Source organism: Saccopteryx bilineata, chromosome 1 (genome assembly GCF_036850765.1).
Source record: "Saccopteryx bilineata isolate mSacBil1 chromosome 1, mSacBil1_pri_phased_curated, whole genome shotgun sequence".
NCBI classification, from domain to species: domain Eukaryota; kingdom Metazoa; phylum Chordata; class Mammalia; order Chiroptera; family Emballonuridae; genus Saccopteryx; species Saccopteryx bilineata.
In genome coordinates, this window is record NC_089490.1 from 159,898,973 (window position 1) to 159,921,311 (window position 22,339).

General features: G+C 43.1%; 1 protein-coding gene across 6 annotated transcripts in view; it reads left to right on the forward strand.

Annotated features, from left to right (window-relative positions):
• The window catches only part of EXTL3 (exostosin like glycosyltransferase 3), a 165,663-nt gene extending 152,257 nt beyond the window's left edge, over positions 1 to 13,406 (forward strand). For 5 of the 6 annotated variants that reach the window (XM_066278600.1, XM_066278601.1, XM_066278602.1 and 2 more), the window contains 2 exons: positions 1,734 to 1,862; positions 10,332 to 13,406. In XM_066278600.1, coding sequence (XP_066134697.1) covers positions 1,734 to 1,862; positions 10,332 to 10,541 — 339 coding nt within the window. In that variant the 3' untranslated portion in view covers positions 10,542 to 13,406. The remainder of the gene's footprint in view (positions 1 to 1,733; positions 1,863 to 10,331) is intronic. The other variant, XM_066278603.1, reaches the window with a different exon arrangement.
• The last annotated feature ends 8,933 nt before the right edge of the window (positions 13,407 to 22,339 follow it).

Sequence of the window (22,339 nt, forward strand, 5' to 3'; positions counted from 1 at the left end):
GTGAAAATACTTCTCAACCTTTGTTTTCATAATGTTTTCTCTGTTTTTCAAGACAGTTCTTATTATTTCACCTTTCTGATGAAGGATATATATTTTGATGAAGATAGGTATTGTTTTTGATAAATATTTTCTCATTAGTATACTAATGACAGCCACTGACCATTTAAAGGGTCAACATATTTTAAGTATCTTTTTCTAAAAGAAAAATGTATAAATAAGTATTTTATCACCAAACCAGCAAACCAGTGTGTGCTACAAGAACTTTATGATTAATTTTTTCACTATATAGGTTCTATATCTAAGGTAAAAAAATACATAAATCAGTTTTATTGAGCACCTTATTTATCATCACCATATTCCAGCATATCACAGTTAGCATGTGCCCTGTTTTATAGCATTTGCCCGTTTCTCTGGTGTAAAAATTCTTACCATGGCTGATTTCAAGTTACCGACATGAGTCACTGAACATAGAGTTGGGAAGAGATAGACATTTACACATCACTTTATAGTATTTTTGCCATATAAATATGCTAGAAATACATAAATAACCTCAAGATAACAGTAAAATTTAGTCAAGAATAGTAAAATATAACAAATTAAGTAGTGAGCTCTAGGTTTTTATTATTTTTCAGTGTAACTTATTTAACTTGAAGTTTGTATAATTGTATTTTAATAATGGCTCTTTTTCATAACAAGCTCACAAAACTCCTAAATAGTCTCACAGAATTTCTGAAAATTTAGCCATCAGCATTCATGAGCAGGAGTGAGCCAGCCCCTGCTCCCCACGCTGTGGGCCTTGCAGGACATTTCAGAACCCAGGCTTTTACGCTGGAAAGCCATTGAGGGGTATAGAGCAGTGATTTTCAACCTTTCTCATCTCATGGCACACATAAACTAATTACTGAAATTCTACCACACACTAAAAAAATATGTGTTTTGTTGATCTGACAGAAAAACAGGTATAATTTTGATTCTCTCACACCAGTAGTCTATTTTGCAGGTTGTTGTCATTTTATTTGACACCCTAAGGGAAAAGAGCTCAGTGCCCCTGATTAGTCAAATAGTGCATGTTTTAAAAATTCTTGCACACATTGGTTGAAAATCGCTGGTTTAGAGTAAACCATGTTCAGTTGGACTTATGTTTTAATATGATCACTCTGCTGTGCTGAGAATGGACTGTAGGGAAGAAAATATGGCAGCAGGGACACTTTTAAGACAGTATGAGTAACCAGGCAAGAGGTGATGGTGGCTTGGTACAGGGAGGCCAGTGGCAATGGTGAGAAGTGACCAGATTGTAGATCTGCAACTGAGGCACTGAGGTGTTGGCTATTTCATGGCCCAGTGGCTTACTGAGAAGTCTGAGAAGATAACCAAGCTCTTGCCCTTATTTATCCCATATTGCCCTTATCAGAGATAGGCTGATGTTCAACTGAACCAGTGTCTTACCTAATCTGACAGACTTTATATTGTTGTAAAATCACTAAGGTACCAAGAAGGTTCAATGACATTATGATTCTCAGTGGGGGGTGATAATGGCAGTTGGGAAGGGTAATCTTTCATTGCAGATCTGCCTTGCAGGATGGTGAGCATCCCTGGCCCCAGCTCCCTGAATGCCAATGACTGCTACCCCCCACCCCCACTTACTAAGAGCCCCTATATCCATGCATATTTTTCATGATGGCCAAAGCAGTGTGGCTTGTAATGGTGTGTGATTCTTTTTCTATCTCTGACAGTATTATGCCTACCTGTATTCTTACGTGATGCCCCAAGCCATCCGAGATATGGTAGACGAATACATCAACTGTGAGGACATTGCCATGAACTTCCTTGTCTCCCACATCACTCGGAAACCCCCCATCAAGGTGAGGGTTCCACCGCTCATGGGTCTGGGGTGCATGCATACTTCATTCACTCAGTCTGCAGTAGCACAGCTTGTAACCCTGCCTCAGTCCTCATCTGGGAAATGGGGATACTGATACCATCAACCAAACAAGGATTGTCTTCAGGTTAAAGGAGTTAATATAGGGGTTTTTCACACCTAACGCATAAAATGGATAGAACTCAGTTTGGAACTTGGTGGGGGAAATGTTGCATCTTTAATTTTTACTCATCTTTGTGGAATTTAGCATTTAATTTTCATCATTATGAAACAGGCTACAATTCATGAGCACATTTGCAGTAACTGATTTGTCATCAGTGGAACTCACATTTTCATAGCACGTTTGCTGCCACACTTCAAAGTATCACTTGTGTTCACTGCTTTGAAATTTGGGTATTCACTTTTAGATCTTGTTACTTAATGCATTTATAAAAGAGCACATATATTACTGTATTTCACTATAACTTGTTTGCTTTGTAAGCTCATGTAGTTTATTTTATGCATGTAAAGATAATTCTGAGGTGTAGTTTACAGGCTTCACCAGAATGCCAACCCAGAGTGGAGGGAGTCCATGGTAGAAGAGTTTAAGAATTTCTGACTTAATTTAGGTGAAGATCTAAGAATAGTGCCTGGCACATAAGTACTATGTCAGGTATTAACTTAAAAACAAAAGTGGCCTGACCTGTGGTGGTGCAGTAGATAAAGCGTTTACCTGGAAACGCTGAGGTCACCAGTTTGAAACCCTGGGCTTGCCTGGTCAAGGCACATATGGGAGTTGATGCTTCCTGCTCCTCCCCCCTTCTCTCTCTCTCTCTCTCTCTCTCCTCTCTAAAATGAATAAATAAAAATTAAAAACAACAACAAAAAACCAAAAGTGATTCAGAATTCTAGAAATTAGAGTTTTGCTTTTGTCTTTGAGTTGTCAAACATGAGAATATACCAGTGTCACACTCAGCATACAGACCAGTTCTATCGCCCTTTCTGTCACTGCAGAGTCAGAGGAGAGAAGGCTCTCCTGGTAAGGGCTGGGGTGTGTAGGCCTGGTAAGGGCCTTGCAGCAATTAGTAATAGAGAGTCTGTGTGTCAATCAAATTAGTAGTGTAAGGCTGGTGGTTGCGGCCATGTGGATTCACATTGAATTCGGGCAGATGGTAAAGGAACCATGGAGCCGGAAAACTGAGCCATACCAATTTATTGGAGGCTCGCAAAGACAGGTAAGCCAAAAGAAGAAAGGAAAAAAAATACAAAGGAAAACCTGCTTTTTGCAGTGGAGGGTAAGGGATCAGGAAACCGCACCTCTCAGTGGTGGGAGTGTGATCTGCTCCACTGGCCCCTGAGGGGAAGCACTTATATCCTTCAAATAGTGCTGTCACTGTGCTCACGCACTAATTGCACAAAGGGCTTGCAGCCAGTAAACCTGCGAGCAAGCCTAATGTGGCTGTTTTCTGCACAAGTATTATTTATGACTGTGCTGCTAGTATTTATGCTGTAGAATCACAGGTGATGTCCTTAGAATCACACTAATTAAGATCTTATTTTTATTATTTAAAAGGGAAATTATTTAATATTATATACAATGTTACCTTTATGGACATCATTAGTGCAATGAGTATGTAATAATTGGGTACATATTTCATTCTTAACAGTTTGAAGGTGAGTTCTAGAGTAAGTAACAAGCAGCCTGTACTAATAACGATAATCAAATCATGTCTATGGTGGGACGCACTCTGGTAACCAGAGGACCTTGGGTCCATGCAACAAAGGGTAACAAAGGGAGATAAGAAAGCATTGGAGGCCTTCTGCATTCATTTCTACCTAGCAAACCTTTTTCCAAGTATGCCTCAGGGTTAAAACTTAATTCCTGGTCACCCAAAGTTTCCTCTATCCCTGAGCCTTCTGCTAAAGCCTCACAAAAGAATAATTGGCAAAATAATGCACCCAATTGTGTGGGTTTTTTTAAACTGTAAATGATAATAGTATAATTGTTTTAATGAAAATAGTGTGTTTGCCAGGTACAGTGGCGATCTGATATAAAACAATGAAAAGCATACTTCTTTGCAAATGTTAAGGCTGGGAGGCGAGGTCTTAGAAAGAAATTAAGGATTGGTGAAATTTTCTGTTATTTGTTTATCCTTTCTTATGTAGCCAGGAACTGGACTTCAGCCAAGGTGTATACTTCTGTTTATACCTCCCTAGTAGAGCAGAGATGTTCATGAAAATTTGAAGTCTCTGAGTGATTAGGTACCTAATAATAACAGTCGCCTGAATTTCTACAGACATGATGCATTTTTCATCTTCACAGAAGTGTATTTGTCTCCTATATTATTCGGCCGGTGTTTCATTAGCTAAACCATCTCTTCAGTGTAGAGTGAGACAGAAGTAATTGCACATGTTACATGCTTCTTAACAAGTGAAAAATAAGTATTCTTTGTGAATTGTCTCAGTCTTACGGGAATATAAGAGGAGTGCAAGATTAGTATGACCTTATAAAATCAAAGACTCAATAAATTAAGACTTCAAATTCTGAGATAATGTGTTCAAATTCCTAGTCTATTTATGTACTTTATAGTGTAGAACTGGTTTGAACTAAATATATTTTTATTAACTTATCCAATTTTAATAATATCAGGTATATATGCTATTTTGTGTTATAAAATAGTAAATTTTTTTAATTTATTGACTTTAGAGAGAGGAAGGGAGAGGGAGAAAAAGACATCAATTTGTTGTTCTACTTAAATTAATGCATTCACTGGTTGATTCCTGTATGTGCCTTGACCAGGGGTTGAACCCACAACCTTAGAGTATCAGGGTGATGCTCTAACCAACTGAACTACCTGGCCAGGACAATATTTTTTTTTGCTTTAAATGCTTCAACATTTCACTGTTGAACTGTTCTCTCTTGTTAAAATGGAAAAGTTGATTGGTTTTTATAATTAACAGTATTCTTTCAATAATGTTAATATCCTAACAATAGTGACTAAAGAACAGGGAGTGAATTTTATATTGTTGCTTTGAATAATATTATCCTTTCAAGTAGGAATAAAGATCTGGAATGTAAAGAGGCTTTATTCAGAATAAGGACTTGGAGGGGTGTGATTGATGTTTAAGGGTACAAACTTTAGTAGTAAATAAGCCACAGAACTCTAGTACACAGTATAATGAATACAGACAATAATATTGTAATATTGCTGCATTGGCAATCATATCACAAGCCAAGGATCGCTGGCAACACCAGAACTAAGGAGAGGCATGGAACAGATTGTTCCCTTCACCTTCAGAGAGCAGGTGCACCTACTGACACCTGGGTTTCAGACTTGTAGTCTGCAGAACTGCGAGAGAATAAATGTTTAAGTCACTAAGTTTGTGGTAATTTGTTACAGCAGGCCTTTAGTGGTATTCACATTATTGTTTTTTTGTTTGTTTTTGTTTTTTGTATTTTTCTGAAGTTGGAAACGGGGAAGCAGTCAGACAGACTCCCGCATGCGCCCGACTGGGATCCACCCGGCACGCCCACCAGGGGCAACGCTCTGCCCACCAGGGGGCGATGCTCTGCCCATCTGGGGTGTTGCTCTGTTGCAACCAGAGCCATTCTAGTGCCTGAGGCAGAGGCCACAGAGCCATCCTCAGCGCCTGGGCCAACCTTGCTCCAATGGAGCCTTGGCTGCGGGAGGGGAAGAGAGAGACAGGGAGGAAGGAGAGGGGGAGAGGTGGAGAAGCAGATGGGCGCTTCTCCTGTGTGCCCTGGTCGGGAATTGAACCCGGGACTCCTGCACACCAGGCCGATGCTCTACCACTGAGCCAAGCGGCCAGGGCCTGGTTGTTTGTTTTTTTAACTTTTATCACCTACGTATCCATCCTTAAACACTGTGGCTTACTTTTAAAATAAACTTTATGTATTAAAATAGATTTAGATTTACAGAAAGGTTGTGAGAAGAGTACAGATAGTACAGAATCCCCATGTACCTACGGCAGTTTCCGGTTAGGAGCAGCTTCTGTCAGTATGGGACATTGGTCTCGATTAATGAACCAATGTTGACACACACTATATTACTAAAGGCCCTCCTATATTTGTATTTCCTTAGTTTTTGCTTAGTTTTTTTTTAAACTAGAGTGATCATATAGCAGAGTAATATAAAAATATAACACAGAGCAGTATGTGAGCAAACTGTGCCCTAAACTCTTAGTTCTACATTCTTGGACCACATTTGATGATTCCCTGGGGCAGAGGGGCCCTCAGGAGCACGAGGAGATGGCTGCAGACCTGTCCCATGCCAGGGCACAGGCAGCACATGAAGGGAGGCAGACAGGCTATACCTGCTGCCCCCATGAAGCCCTGGAGAGAGGCTCTGGACCTGGCAGGACCGCTGGACCACGGGGAGTCTGCGGCCAGATACGTAGAACCCCAGACTGATCTGTTCCCTACATCTCCCTATTCACATCTCCACTAACTGGAGAGGTTAGAGGAGCAACATGGGAGCTTGCTTGGTTGTCGGCCAGCAGGGATAAATATGAAACAAGTTCCACAGTTGAACTTGGACAGAACTGGTCATCACAGGTGAAAGATTCCAAAGCCCCAGTTAGCACCAGTGCAGAAGGTGGGAGGAGGAGATGTGTGTGTTCTGCTGTGGTCACGGTGGCAAGTACTGTTCTGCTGTCCTGGTCCGACTGGTACAGTTCCTACCAGCTTTCTGGGTCTGCCCTCTGGTGGCTCTGAGCTCTCACTTCTAAACTCAAACTTCCCAGCCTCAGACACACACAAAGCGGGACGGCCAGAGGCAGAGAGGGCTCTGTGACAGGGTGAGCAGGCAGTCCTCCTGAAGACGAGTTCTTCCACACCGGGACCCAGGCAGGGTAGGGAGCCTGCGGGCTCCCAGGAGCAGAAGGCACTGAGCTGAGAGCAGCGAGGATTTCAACGGGGAGAGGACAGGAAGTCAGTGTCTTTTTTTCTGTTCCAAGATCGCTTTTGCCTGTTTTGAATTTTATGTAAATGGAATCATGCAGTGTCACTACTCCATGCCTCTTGGAGTAGTGCTTTCTATATTTTAAAGGTTTTTGTCAATATTTTCCATTTTGAGTAATAATTTTAGTTTACCTTTCATCACTAACATTCTCTTTATACACATCCATTGAGTGTCTGATTGAACTCAGTATACTTTTCTATTGTTCTATTTGGTTCTTTTTCATATCCGCTATCACTTTTTTTTGTTTTTGTTTTTGTTTTTTTTTCATTTTTCCGAAGCTGGAAACAGGGAGGCAGTCAGACTCCCGCATGAACCCCACCGGGATACACCCGGCACGCCCACCAGGGGGCGATGTTCTGCCCATGGGGGGGGGGTCGCTCTGTTGCATCCAGAGCCACTCTAGCGCCTGAGGCAGAGGCCACAGAGCCATCCCCAGCGCCCGGGCCATCTTTGCTCCAATGGAGCCTTGGCTGTGGGAGGGGAAGAGAGAGACAGGGAGGAAGGAGAGGGGGAGGGGTGGAGAAGCAGATGGGCGCTTCTCCTGTGTGCCCTGGTCGGGAATTGAACCCGGGACTTCTGCACGCCAGGCCGACGCTCTACTGTTGAGCCAACTGACCAGGGCCCTGCTATCACTTTTTTGATAGTCCCTTGTTTCTTCCATTAAACTTTGAGAAATCTTAAAATTGCATTGTAATGTTATACACATCAATGGTTACAGTCACTTTCTGGTACTCCTGCTATTTTGTCACATTTTGGGGTCTGATTCTGCTGATATCTCACGTGGCTCATTCCCTTTTCTGTGACTTTTGATTGTGAGCTCATCTTCTCTCAGATATTATTTACAGTGTTGCTTTGAGGTCTGAACTTACACCTGAGAGGGTGTGCAGTTGTTTCTTCCATATTTCTGAGGTCATTACCTACTTGAGACCTATGCTAAATTAGCATTGGGGGGGGGGCTTTTCAGGACACACAACAACACACACGCTAGCCTTGATGTTGAGAGCCAGCTGTTATCAGTTCTCAGAGGAGATGTTTCCTTCTGCACTTAAGAGCCGAGGCTGCAAAGGAAACATCTCCTTCCCAGCTCTCTTGGAAGGGCCACCTCCATCTGGTGCAGTGTGTGGGTACATGGGGTCCCAGTGTTTCAAAAGTCTCCAATCTGATTTCATGGTCCTGCCTCCCACACCTGACAGAGACCCACACTCCTGGCTCTCTCACTGGCTCAGGCTTTCCATTGTTTTGGCCTCTAGGATTGTAGTTTTTATTACAAGAGATGGTTTATATATTTTATCTTGGTTTTTTTTCAGGTATTCTGTGCTGAGGGGGCAGTTTTATGTTATTTGGTTTACCACATTGTTGATAGTGAAGCTGTTTATTCATACTTTTCTAATTGCTTGAAATTTCATAATATTTTTTTTTTAATAAATTTTTATTAATGGTAATGGGATGACATTAATAAATCAGGGTACATATATTCAAAGAAAACATGTCTAGGTTATTTTGTCATCAAATTATGTTGCAAACCCCTCGCCCAAAGTCAGATTGTCCTCCGTCACCCTCTACCTAGTTCTCTGTGCCCCTCCCCCTCTCCCTAACTCTCTCCCTCCCTCCCTCCCATGTCCTCCCTCCCCCCCCACCCTTGGTAACCACCACACTCTTGTCCATGTCTCTTAGTCTCATTTTTATGTTCCACCAATGTATGGAATCATGTAGTTCTTGTTTTTTTCTGATTTACTTATTTCACTCCTTATAATGTTATCAAGATCCCACCATTTTGCTGTAAATGATCTGATGTCATCATTTCTTATGGCTGAGTAGTATTCCATAGTGTATATGTGCCACATCTTCTTTATCCAGTCTTCTATTGAAGGGCTTTTTGGTTGTTTCCATGTCTTGGCCACTGTGAACAGTGCTGCAATGAACATGGGGCTACATGTGTCTTCATGTATCAATGTTTCTGAGGTTTTGGGGTATATACCCAGTAGAGGGATTGCTGGGTCATAAGGTAGTTCTATTTGCAGTTTTTTGAGGAACCACCATACTTTCCTCCATAATGGTTGTACTACTTTACAGTCCCACCAACAGTGAATGAGGGTTCCTTTTTCTCCACAGCCTCTCCAACATTTGCTATTACCCGTCTTGTTGATAATAGCTAATCTAACAGGAGTGAGGTGGTATCTCATTGTAGTTTTGATTTGCATTTCTCTAATAACTAATGAAGCTGAGCATCTTTTCATATATCTGTTGGCCATTTGTATCTCTTCCTGGGAGAAGTGTCTGTTCATGTCCTCTTCCCATTTTTTTATTGGATTGTTTGTTTGTTTGTTGTTGAGTTTTATGAGTTCTTTGTAAATTTTGGATATTAGGCCCTTATCTGAGCTGTCGTTTGAAAATATCAGTTCCCATATAGTTGGCTGTCTGTTTATTTTGATATCAGTTTCTCTTGCTGAGCAAAAACTTTTAATTCTGATGTAGTCCCATTCATTTATCTTTGCCTTCACTTCTCTTGCCATTGGAGTCAAGTTCATAAAATGCTCTTTAAAACCCAGGTCCATGATTTTAGTACCTATGTCTTCTTCTATGTACTTTATTGTTTCAGGTCTTATATTTAGGTCTTTGATCCATTTTGAATTAATTTTAGTACACGGGGACAGGCTGTAGTCAAGTTTCATTCTTTTGCATGTGGCTTTCCAGTTTTCCCAACACCATTTGTTGAAGAGGCTTTCTTTTCTCCATTGTGTGTTGTTGGCCCCTTTATCAAAGATTATTTGACCATATATATGTGGTTTTATTTCTGGGCTTTCTATTCTGTTCCATTGGTCTGAGTGTCTATTTTTCTGCCAATACCATGCTGTTTTGATTATCGTGGCCCTATAATATAGTTTAAAGTCAGGTATTGTAATGCCCCCAGCTTCATTCTTTTTCCTTAGGATTGTTTTGGCTATTCGGGGTTTTTTATAGTTCCATATAAATCTGATGATTTTTTGTTCTGAAATTTCATAATATTAAACTGTAATGTGACCACTTTCCATGTCTTTAAATGTAATTTTCTTAGACATTTTTTAATGAATGTGTAGTATTTTACAATTATTTAACTAGTTCCCTTTTGATGGGTAGTTTTCTAGTATTTTGCTATGAAAAACATTGATGAAACAAGCAACTTTTTACCTACATTTTGCTGTGCAACCAAGATGAAGCCCAGAAGGAGAGTTACTGAGACAGCGACCTAAACATTTCAAGGCTTCTGCTGTCTGTTAAGGATAGGCTGTTTGGAAAGGGCCCTTTGCTGATGGCGTAGACACATCCCCAGCAGACAGGCAGGCAGGCGGGCCCTGGCCCGACTTGCTCTGTGAGCTCCGTGCGGGACCACAGCTGTGGCCGGCTAAGGGCTGCGCCTTCCTGGTCAGAAGCCTTGGGTTGGGTAAGCTGCAGGGCGTCCATCAGTGCCAGCACCTGTGGTTCTAACTGTGCTCCTTCTTCCCTGTCCCCAGGTGACCTCACGGTGGACTTTCCGATGCCCAGGATGCCCTCAGGCGCTGTCACATGATGATTCCCACTTTCATGAGCGGCACAAATGTATCAACTTTTTTGTCAAGGTGTATGGCTACATGCCCCTACTGTATACTCAGTTCAGAGTGGACTCTGTGCTCTTCAAGACCCGCCTGCCCCACGACAAGACCAAGTGTTTCAAGTTCATCTAGGGGCACGGCACGTTCGGAGAGAGATGAGCAGGGTGAGGGTGGTTCCTAAGATTCTGAGACATTGAAGGACCCAGGACATCCCCTGGGTGGTTGCCCAGACCCTCTGCTGGAAGAGGTGCAGGAGGAGTGGACAGGAAATAGTTACCTTTCTCTTGAAGTTGGTCACACTGGGCCTGGAACCCTGGCCAGAGGGCACTGGGGTTTCCTACATAGGGCACTGACTGATAGCTTACACTGAGGACATGGGGACTCTGGAGAGTCACTCACACAGTTCATAAGCCCAGGACAGCTGGTTTGTGGTTTTTAAATTCAGTAACATCTATTATTATTATTTAAAAAGTTTCAGATTTGCTATTCAAGGCTTATTTATATATGTGTGAGTATATATATATACATACATATATATGTGAGTATATATATGCACGCACACACACACATATACATACATATATATATATATATATTTGGGGGGAGTTTGCAATTTCTGCTTGTCTCACAAAGTGAGGGACCCACCAAGGTTCCTGATAGTCTTTTGGTGGAGATGGATCCTGGCCTTATGGTGTCTGGCTCATCCTTAAAGGTCATCTCCATTGTCCCCAGGGTCACCTTTGTGCAGATACAACAGGGTGGGACTGGCCCTCTTATGGGGCCTGAACGAGCTAAGGCCTGTCAGTCTGTTTCTTCTGCTACCAACCAGCGATCTGGAACTCACGTCTCCTCTCACGGGAGTTCTTGGGGAGGACCTGCATCTTTGGGAACACCTGAACTTCTTTGCTGGGTGTGGTGGTGGTTGAGGAGTCACTATTAGGTCATGTTGCCCTAGGGCTTGTCCCTGTTCTCCTGGTCTTTTCCTTGTTGGAACCAGAAGAAGGGGCACATGGAGACCCAAAGGCAGCACTCCCAAATGGCTCCTTTGTCCAGCCCCCCTTTAAAAACATGTGCTTTGGCTTCAGGCTTTCCTGAAGGCTATGTCCTGTACAAGAGAACAGAAAACTGGCAGGCTGCACTTCCAGGAGTGGCCGGATGTGGTTTTCAGGTTGGCTTTCTCTCTCGACGCAGAACAATGAGCGACCCCTGCAGCTCCCCACCCGGCTGGCCGGCAATCCTTACACAAGGCTCCTGCCTTGGCATTAATACCTTGGTGAAATTCACCTTCCCCTCTTCCTCTGTCTGGACCTACATCACATGATACCTATAGTTTTTGGATCCTAATGCCTGGTTGGTTCCAGGACCCCTGAGGTTTGTGGTATGTGCCAGAACAGTGGGAGAGGATCCCTTACGTTCAGCTCAGATCCAGCCTGACATTTCACAGGCATATTCCCCCACCCCCCATATTACCACTTTCTTCTGGGACTTATGTTTTATTCCCTGGGCTGAAATGGAAATAAACTAGTTTTTCATCTGGTGGTGGTGGCAAGTAGGAGAACTGAAGAGGGTGTTAGTGGCGGGGCAGGGAGTTAGCCCATGACTGCTGCCGTTTTCTGGACCCCATGTTCTTCCAGTGCAAGTGAGCGTAGCTGGTGTTCTGCAGCTGAACAAGCGCTCAGGTCTGTCCTGGTCATGCACATGCCTTAAACCAGTTTCGTCTTCCCCAGACCTTGACATCAGTGCTTCTGTTTCTTGGGGGCACATTCCCCTGTGACCTTGTCAGTAGGTTCTCATCAAGTGTCTGATTTGAAGCCAGGCTCTGTTCTGTAGATACCGCCCCACTAGGGCTAGCTTGCCCAAGGGGTCTCTCTGTGGGCACACAGGACCAGGGTCGCTCCCAGGGCCTGTGTTGTCCTCCAGGAGCTCACTGGTACCACATAGCTGTCCTGTGGAGGCAGCTGCTGAGGACAATGAGTTACGCTTCTCAGCAACCCAGCCAAGGGGTCCAGACCCCGTACTCTTAACTATCTAACACCCTTTCCTTGACTTCTGACTTGATTCCTTTTAGCAGTAGCCTTCTTCCCTCTGGGAAGCCAAAGAGTGTGGTGTTTTGAGCTATGTATGTGGCTGCTATTTTTATCTTGTTTATTTTAATGTGAGGAACTTATAAACTGCCAGTGGGACCTGGTGAGAAAGGACCCTTTTAGCCGAGCTGGATTGTCAGGTCCCTGAATGCTGTTGTTGGGCCCAGGAGTAGCTGATGGTCTGAGATTGTGGAGGATGTCAGTGTGCTGCAGGGATGGCTGTGACGTCAGAGATCCAAACAAGGATAGCCCTGTTTGGATCTGAACGGACCCTGACATGAAAGACCCCAAACAGCAGGCTCTGGTGGGCACTTTAAGAAAACAGCTGTGTTCCCTCCTCAGTAGCAGAAACAGGGCAGTCAGATTTCAGGTGGCTTGGTTAGTGCTCCTGGGGAGCCACTAGGGAGAGGTCCAGCTCCGTGCTGAGAGTGCCTCTGGTGCTGAGCAATCAGCTTGGGAAGCCGATATCGCTGTCATTGCCTGACTCACCTGGAACAGGAAAACCGCTCTGAAGAGCCACATGGGTGCCCTCAGCTATCTGAAGGTAATGCCCGGTTGCCTCGTCTTTGCTCCCAGGCCCAGGACATCCTTGCTCTCCGGCTGGTCTGTGCACTTTCCCGGGAGGGGCGTTCCCCTGTGTGCTCGTGGGGCTCTGCTCTGGGCGTGTGCCCCTTGGGCAGCAGTTCTGTCGGTGCAGCTGCGCCTGCGCAGGACCCTGCCTGCAGGAAGGAGGTCCTTGCTGTGGCCGTGGCTCGGGGAGCTCCTGGTCCGAAGTGGTATTTTGAAGGGGAAGCTCTTTGCTCTCCATATCGTGTCCATCCACCCTGCCCTTTTCCAGTCATGAGCACAATGGTCTGACATTGGATTTTTGTAAAAAATAAAATAAAATATGTGGAGACTAACTCGAACAGATTGGAGGTCTTTTGTGCCTTTCCTCTGCAAGGACAGAAGAGTGACCTGAGAAAAGGCACCTGCCCGACTCCGGGGGGGCCTCCGAGCGTGGGGCAGGCCTGTGTGAGGCCAGAGTGGCCTGTGCGCCGAGCCTTGGGGTGCCGGGGACACGCAGCCATGGGAGCCTTGCCTGCGTCCATTCCTGTGTTAGTCATCTGATTCCGTCTAGAACTGAGGTGTCGTTTAACTGGCTCGAGTGTGATGTGGGATGGCGTGGGGCGTATACGCCACCTTTGTCTTTTCACCGTCATTTACAGAGGGCTGTGCTCCTGGCAGAGAGGCTGGCCCAGAGCTGGCTGTTGAGATACAAGGTGTCAGGAAAGGAACCTACATCCAGCTGGTGCTTAGCTGTCAGAGCCCGGTCCTTTGGTGTCTGTGGTCCTAGACTGCGGCTGGGCCAGCGGCAGCCGTCCCCAGGGAGAGAGCCCTGAGTTACCCACATTGGAGATGGATGGAAATGGGAAAGAGGATGGGAAGCCAGGGAAAAGCTGAGTTGGTGCTCCTCTCCTCAGCTCTGCAGCTGGGGGTTTAGGTCACCCTGATAATCCCAAGAATGCGGGGGACTCAAAAGTCATTGTTACCATAAGTAGTGGTGACAGTTGATCAGGTAGATTTGCAGCAGGTTAGGTGGGTAGATAATGTCATATAGGGTGGGAAGGCCTGCTCTGGTCTGGCGTTTTCACTGTCAAGTTCCTATTGTTCCAACTGTCCATTTTGTCCTGGGACCAGAGAGACATAAAGTTGCATGATGTCAGTTCCTGCTTAGACTTAAGGTAAGCTAAAAGTGGCTGGTGCTAGCAGTTGATAATATTGTCAGTGAAATCGAAGGCACCAAAATATTTACAAACATGTGGTTGAAAAGGATGTTGCAATTACAGGTATGGGATCTGGAGTAGATTGACATGGGTTCAAATCCTACATTGCCCATTAAACTAGGGTGGGAAGTAAGTTACCTATTTTAAACTTTAATCTCATCTGTAAAATGGCAGATATTGTGCTACATCTTAAAGACGTGTTGAAAGTTAACACAAATGTGAAGATTCTGTTGGCCACACAATAGAAATGAACCATTATTGGGGTGACATACTATAAACTCTCTAGTGTCTTTTTTCTGTGTGCCATTTGTTTTAATGCCAATTCATTGTTCAAGACTCGGGAAGCACTGCCCTCCTCAGTCACTGCTTAGCCCCCCAAGCCCACCCTCTCCTGCTCGAGCTGCCTCACCTGTCTGCCTCACCGTGCGTGCACTGGAATGTTTAAAGCTGTTTCCCATGCTGGGTTGTAAGCCTCTCAAGACAACAGCATACAAAAAGTGCTGAATAGTTTCTTGACAAATAATGATTTGACAGACTAAAGAGGGTCACATAGAAATCAGTTGACAGCCACTTCAGTAATCTGTACTGTAGTGTTTTGGGGATACTGTACAGCCGATGTGCTATTAACCAGATAGTTCATGGCGCCTTGCCCGTGTGGCTGCGAAGTCACTGTCATTATTTTTATCATGACAAAGGGGGATAAGAGCACACAGAAAAATTCCAGACAGAATGGATTCCAGAGAGATCATTAAGGTGGGAAGTACTGTCCTAGGGCCAGGTTTGGTTTGATAATTAATTCATTTAATTCACTTGCTTCTTAGGCAAATTGTTTTACCTTTATCTACAAATCCTGGTTATATTGTTGGTTGTCATGTTAGAATTTAAACTGGTATTTAGATTCTATTTATTTAAACTATTGGTCCCAATATTTCATTATGAAGCCTTTTAAATATACTGGAAAGTTTAATTTTTATAGTATGAACCTGTATACTTAACCATTTTACTGTACTTGCTTTATAGCTGTCTACCTCTACCTCTCTATCGCTCTCATCCACCCTATTTTTGGTTCATTTCTAAGTAAACTACTGACATCACTGTATTTCCTTCTAAATACAAGCACACACATCACAAACTGGAGGTATTAGTTTCCACGTTTAATGTGAACTTTATTAAATTTACACACTAAAATGCACCTTAAGTATATTATAAATTTTAGCTATATAGCTCAAACCCCTATCAAGAAGTAGAACATTTCCTATCAAGCCTGATGTTCCTTCATATTCCTTCCTAGTCAGGCTCCACCCTCACCCTCCCAGAACCAATATTCTGATTTTTTAAAAAATCTTGGCTTAGTTTTCTCTGTTCTAGGATTTCATATAAATGGTATTGCACAACTTTTACTCTTTCGAACAAGGCTTGTAGGAACTCAGTGTAAGGTTTTTGAGGTTCAGCCTGTGTTGTATTGGTAATCTATCCCTTTTCTGCAGACAGGCACTTGGGCAATTTTTTTGTTTTTCCAGTTTTTGGCCATTATGAGTAAAATTGCTAGGAAGATTCATGTGCAAGTCTTTTTGTGGGTTTTCCCCTCAGGTGAATACCTAGGAGTGGGAATTGTATGATAAGGTAGATATATACATATTTAGTTTTTTGTTTTTGTTTTTTTAATTTAATCTTGCAGTTACAGATTTCATTCAACATTACTTGGTATTGGTTTCAGGTGTGCAGCGTAGTGTGTAGATAGATAACTGTACACTTCACAAAGTGCTCCCCCCATCCTTCCAGCACCCGCCTGGCACCATCCGTAGTTACTACAGTATGATTGACTATATTCCTTATGCTGTACTTTACACCCCCATTACTGTTTTGTAATTACCAATCTGTACTTCTCAATCCCTTCACCTTTCACCCCCTCACCCCTCTGGCAACCATCAGTCTGTTCTGTCTGTTAGTCTGACACATGTTTCTAAGAAACTTAAGACCTTTTCCCAAAGCGACTGCACCCAGTTAGTACTCCCACAGATAGAGTCCCAGTGCTTCCACAGCCTCACCCATCTGTGCTGTTGCCAGGCTTTTAAACTTGCCATTCTGATGGGTGAGTAATGGTATCTTATAGTTTCAACTTGCATTTCTCTGGTGACTAGTGATGTTAAGCACTTTTTTCATGTGCTTATGTCCTTATATATATTTCCTCGACGAAGTATCTGGATAAATCTTTTGCCTATTAAAAAAGTTTTTTTGGTTTGTCTTTTTAGAAAATACATTTAAAAATAAATGTTTTATTGATTAGAGAGAGAGAGAGAGAGGAAGGGGGAGAGGGAGAGAGAGACAGGAACACTGATCTGTTCCTGCAGGTGCCCTGACCAGAAATCAAACCAGCAACCTCTGCATCTCAAGATGATGCTCCAATCAATTGAGCCATCCTGCCAGGGCTAAAATATACATTTATAATAAATAGACTTTTTAAAAGCAGTTTTAGGTTTACAAAAAAATTGAATGGAAAGTAGAGTTCCTCCTCTGCTTCCCCACTGTTAGTATCCTGCATTAATGCAGCAAATCCATTGCAGTTGAGAAGCCAATATTGACCTATTAACCAAAGTCATAGCTCACACTACTGTTCATTCTTTGTGTAGTATATCCTTTGGGTTTGGACAAAAGTATAATGACATGTATCCACTATAGTGATGTTCTGCACAGTAGTCTGACTTCCCTGAAAATTCTGTGCTCCACCTTTTCATCCTCCCGCTCTGCCCCCTGGTCTTTTTATCATCTCCATAGTTTTGCCTTTTCCAGAAATCATATACAGTTTGGAATCATATAGTATGCAGCCTTTTCAGATTGGGTTTCCACTTAGCAACATGCATTTCAAGTTCCTCCATCTTTTTGTGATTTGATGGCTCATTCCTTTTTTATTGCTGAGTTAATTCCACTGTGTTTTATTGTTGAATTCTTTACCTTGGACATTAGTCCACATATTTTTTCCAGTTTGTGGCTTGTCTATCCAGGTTCTTTATGCTATCTTCTGATAAGCAGACGCTTTGAATTTTGATGAGGTCTAATTTATAACTTTCTTCTTGTTGCTGTTTCTGTGAAGAAACCTGTGCCTCCCCCAGGTCGTGATGATATTCTTGTGTTTTCTATTAAAAAGCTTATGGTCTTAGCTTTTCCCTAGGTCTAGGATCTCTCAAATCAGTATTTGTAAATGGTATGTGATAATGGTCAAGCTTCTAATTCTTTTTTTGTGAGAGAGACAGAAAGAGGGACAGGGAGAGAGATGAGAAGCATCAATTTTATTTTATTTTTTGAGAAGCATCAATTTTTTGTTGCTGCACCTTAGTTGCTCATTTATTGCTTTCTCGTATGTGCCTTGATGGGGGGGGGTGTTAACATCAGAGCAAGTGACCCATTGCTCAAGCCAGTGACCTTGGGGTCATATCTATGATCCCATGCTTAAGCCAGTGACCCCACATTCAAGCTGGTGAGCCCATGCTCTAGCCGGTGACCTCGGATTTCAAATCTGGGTCCTCTGTGTCCCCGGCCAATGAATGCTCTATACACCGTGCCACCACCTGGTCAGGCTCTAATTTTTTTTTTTTTTTTATGAATAGTCATTCCAACACCACTTGTTAGTTTTTACTTTCTCCACTAAACTGCTTTGGGGCCATGGTTGAAAAGGTAATGACTGAGTAAGTGTGGTCATTTCTGAGCTCTCTTTTTGTTAGCTGATTTTTTGCCAGTACCTACCCTGGGCATCAGTGTAGCCTTCTAGTTAAATCTTAAAAAGTAGTATGTCTTCCAACTTGTTCATCTTTCTAGAGATTGCTTTGGTCTTATAGTTACTTTGTATTTCTACATATGAATTTCAGAATTAGTTTGTCAATTTCTTTTTAAAAACCTGTTGGAATTTTAAAAATTTATATTCTCATAAAATATACATAACCCAAAATGACTATTTTAGCCATTGTTAAGTGTACAATTCAATGGCATTCACAACGTGTAACCGTCACCACTAAGAGTTGTGAGAGCCTTTTCATCTTCCCCAACAGAAACCCTGTCCCCTCCCCTCAGCTCCCGACAACCTTCATTCTGTCTCTACGATTTGTCTATCCTGGACATTCAAACGGGAGTCATACAATATTGAGTCTTTTGTGTCCAGCTTATTTTATCTAGCATAGATTCATCTATGTTGTAGCATGTATCAGAATCTCATTCCTTTATGGCTCAGATGTTTCACTGTACACACACACATGTACACACACACACCGACAGGTGAGTGGATAAATGAGTGTATTTTGTTTATCCATTCACCCGTCGATGGACATCTGGGTTACTTCTACCTCTGCCCGTTGCGAATAATGCTGTGAGCACATTGTATAAATATCTGAGTCCCTACTTTCAATTTTTTTGTACCTGTGGATAGAAGGGATGCATCATACGGTAACTCAATGTTTAACTTTTTGAAGAACCACCAAAAGGTTTTCCACAGAAGTTGTACCATTGTATATTCCCACCAACATGTGAAGGTAACAATTGCCCCCTTCCTTGCCAGTGCTTGTTTTCTGATAACTACTCTAGTAGGTGTGAAGTGGTACCTCATTGTAAGTTTTTGATTTGCGTTTCCCTGATGACTAATGACACTCAGTACCCTTCAGTGCTTATTAATCATTTGTATGTATTCTTTGAGAATTTACAAATAGACTGTTGAATAGAGAAATGTCTATTTGGTCCCTTCCCTAGTTTAAAAAAAATTTTTTTGTTATCCACTGGGATTTTGATAGTATTTTATTGAATCTGTAGCTTAGTGGGTAGAAGTGAAATATTAATATTTTCTAATCCATGAGCATGGAGAACCTCTCCAAGTTGGGGTCTTTAATTTCTGTCAGCAAGATTTTGATACTTTTAATGTAAGAGATCTTACCCATCTTTTCAGAAGTTTATTCCTAAGGACTTTTCTTACAGTATTATGAGCAAAATCACTATTTTTAAAAAAATTCATTTTCTAATTTTTTATTATTGCCAATATAGAAAATAATTTATATATATTTGAAATCTTGCTAACTTCACTTATTATATAACTGTTTTGTAAATTTCTTAGGCTTTTCTTTATAAGTAATCTTTTACTCATGGTCCTGGAAATTTTCTCCTATGCTTGTGAGAAGTCTGGGGAAACTTGTACAGGTATTTGGTCTGTTATTCTGGGGAGCAAAAGTCATCAGAGACAGCACAATGCATAGAATACAGTAAGTGCTTAATAAATGTTCAGCGACGATTGGAAGGGCCTACTGATGATGACTGAGAAAGACTCGATAAAATCAAAGTTCATTATTTTCAAAGTATTGTGAACAGTGTAGTTACTAGATTAAAAAGTTAGATAATAAAAAAAATGTTAGCAATTAGGTGATAACATGTTAGTCACTCAAAATTTATTATATATTATACGAATCAAAGTTATTTTTTGTGACCGAGTTCACAGTTGTATCAGGACAACTTGTACGTGGTTGGCCTCGGCACTGTGGCTGCCTGCAGAAACGTCAGGGAACTCCTGCTGACACGAGAGCTGTGAAGCGCAGCGCCCCTCCGCCTTCCTCAGAGGCCTCGCTAACCTGAGGGAAACTAGGGCTGTTCCACACGCCTAATGACAAAACACGTGCTTAAGTTTATTGCATGTAAACTGTCTCTTCCCCAGCTTTAGACACTGACATATCTAAGTTTAAGTTGCCCACCATGATGATTTGAGACACGTATATATCGAGAAATAAGGTTTACAACATCATCCCTTCACATAATTACCATTTTTTTGTGGTGATAACTTTTAAGATCTTTTAACAATTTTCAAATATATAATACAGTATTGTTAATTACAGTCAGCACGCTGTACAAACATCCTGAGAACGTTTTCATCTCATAGCCCAGGTGTGTACCCTTGGGTCAACGTGTCCCGACCGCCCTGCCCCCAGAGGAGTCGGCTCCTGCCGCCACAGGACGGCTGAGAGGGCCCAGGGACCGTGGGGAGGAGTCCGTGTTCCCGTTGCCTGAGAAGGAATGGACTAACAGGCATGTCTTCCCTTCCTGACACCTATGACGTTATGACAGGGCACAAGTCACTTACAGGCTGTTTCTGGGAAAGCTACCTCACCTTTGTGCCTCCGTTTCTCATCTCACTCCCTGACTGCAGCCAGCAGGGGGCCCCCGCCGAGCCACCCGGACTGCTGCTCACAGAAACGTGGGAGGGATACTGTTGGTTTTTAAGCCACTAAGTTTTGGGGTAATTTGCTATATAACAATGATATACCACTTCTTAGAAAGATTAAAAGAAGAAAATCAGGCTTCTATGGTTTTTTTATTATTAATCAAAATTTTGTTGGATTGGAGGGAAATTTTTCTAGGTGTCAGTCTCCGCAGTCAGTGGCTGTACGCCCATCGGGCTTGACAGCGCTGGAAGGCAGGTTCTGCCGGCCCGGGGTCTGGGGTCTTCCTCGGGAGTCTTCCTCCGCTAGCCTGCCGGCCCGGGGTCTTCCTCGGGAGTCTTCCTCCGCTAGCCTGCCGGCCCGGGGTCTTCCTCGGGAGTCTTCCTCCGCTAGCCTGCCTGCAGCAGCCCCTAGTATCTGCTCTCGGTTCCCTCCCTGCTCTAATCAAAGATTCTTGCTGCTTCCTCCCTCTGGCTTCCACCACTAAATAGGCGGGAATAACTTGATTAAAACCTTCATAATTTCTAGATCATTCCTTTGTTGGCTAATTTACATCTGCATACTGTTTGTCTCTTTAGTAAACACCTTTCAAGGGATTATACCTGTGCTCGCTGATTGAGCACCTTAACAGGAATCAAACTTGGACAAATCCAAGTCATTCCTGAAAGTAGCATTAGGATAGTTCAGTAAAATAACCATTTTGATTTTTTTTTCCTTTTTGAATTTTTCTGAAGTGAGAAGCAAGGAGGCAGAGAGACAGACTACCGTGTGTGCTTGACTGGGATCCACCCAGCAAGCCCAATAGGGGGCGATGCTCCATTGCAATCAGAGCCATTCTAGCGCCTGAGGTGGAGGCCATGGGGCCATCCTCAGCACCTGGGCCAACTTTGTTCCAATGGAGCCCTGGCTGCAGGAGGGGGAGAGACAGAGAGGAGGAGGGGTGGAGAAGCAGATGGGCGCTTGTCCTGTGTTGCCCTGTCTGGAACTGAACCTGGGACATCCACACACCAGGCCGACATTCTACAACTGAGCCAACTGGCCAGTGCCTTATTTCTTTTGAGCTCTATTTTGTACTGTTTTTTGTCTTTTCATGATTTTAAAAAAACTTCAACTTGATTCTAAGTTTTATTAGGAAGTGTACCTACATTATATTACTGATAATTCTACAAATACTGAGTGTCCACAGCTACGGCACAGCAGCCTCTTATAATGCCAGTCCTCTCACCGGTGAAGGCTCCTTTGATTGGAACAACCTGTACCTTAGAAAACAGACCCAGGTCAGCATCCCTGGGTCGTCATCTGACAGTTAGAAATGGCAAAAAGTGAAGTCTTTTTCCTTCTAACAGAGAACTCATTCCTGCTGATATGTCTAGCTCAGAGAGAGGACCGAGAGTCCACTCCCCATGAAACCCAAGCAGGCAGTGCTGTAGGATTTTATATAGCTCTTGGGCCACCAGAACCCTTTATGATGCTGAGCTGCTAGCCAAGTTGGAGGACTAACTTCTGGCTGGATTTCAACCAGGCCACAAAATTGTTACAAAAAGCAGGCTGAGCTGGGCCTACTACCATAGCCAACCAACTCTAAGACTTGTCCTCTCCACATCTGAACACCTGCAAAATTGGCATGTGTGTTACAAACGATGCATGTTAAATTAGATGTCATCTTGTAAATGTCTGTCTGAAACAATTTGGAAGCAGTATCATTTGAAAAGCAGTAGCTTCCTGTTGTCAGCGGGGGGGTCTGTGGTGTAGGAGTTTGATGCTCAGCTCCACGTGGAGAACCCTGAGCGCCTGTGGGACAGGCGGTGACCGGCAGGACCCTTCCCCAGAGCGTGAGGGCTGACGTTTCTCATTATAGACACAGCGCAGATCAATTTAAGCACCTTCTCATACAA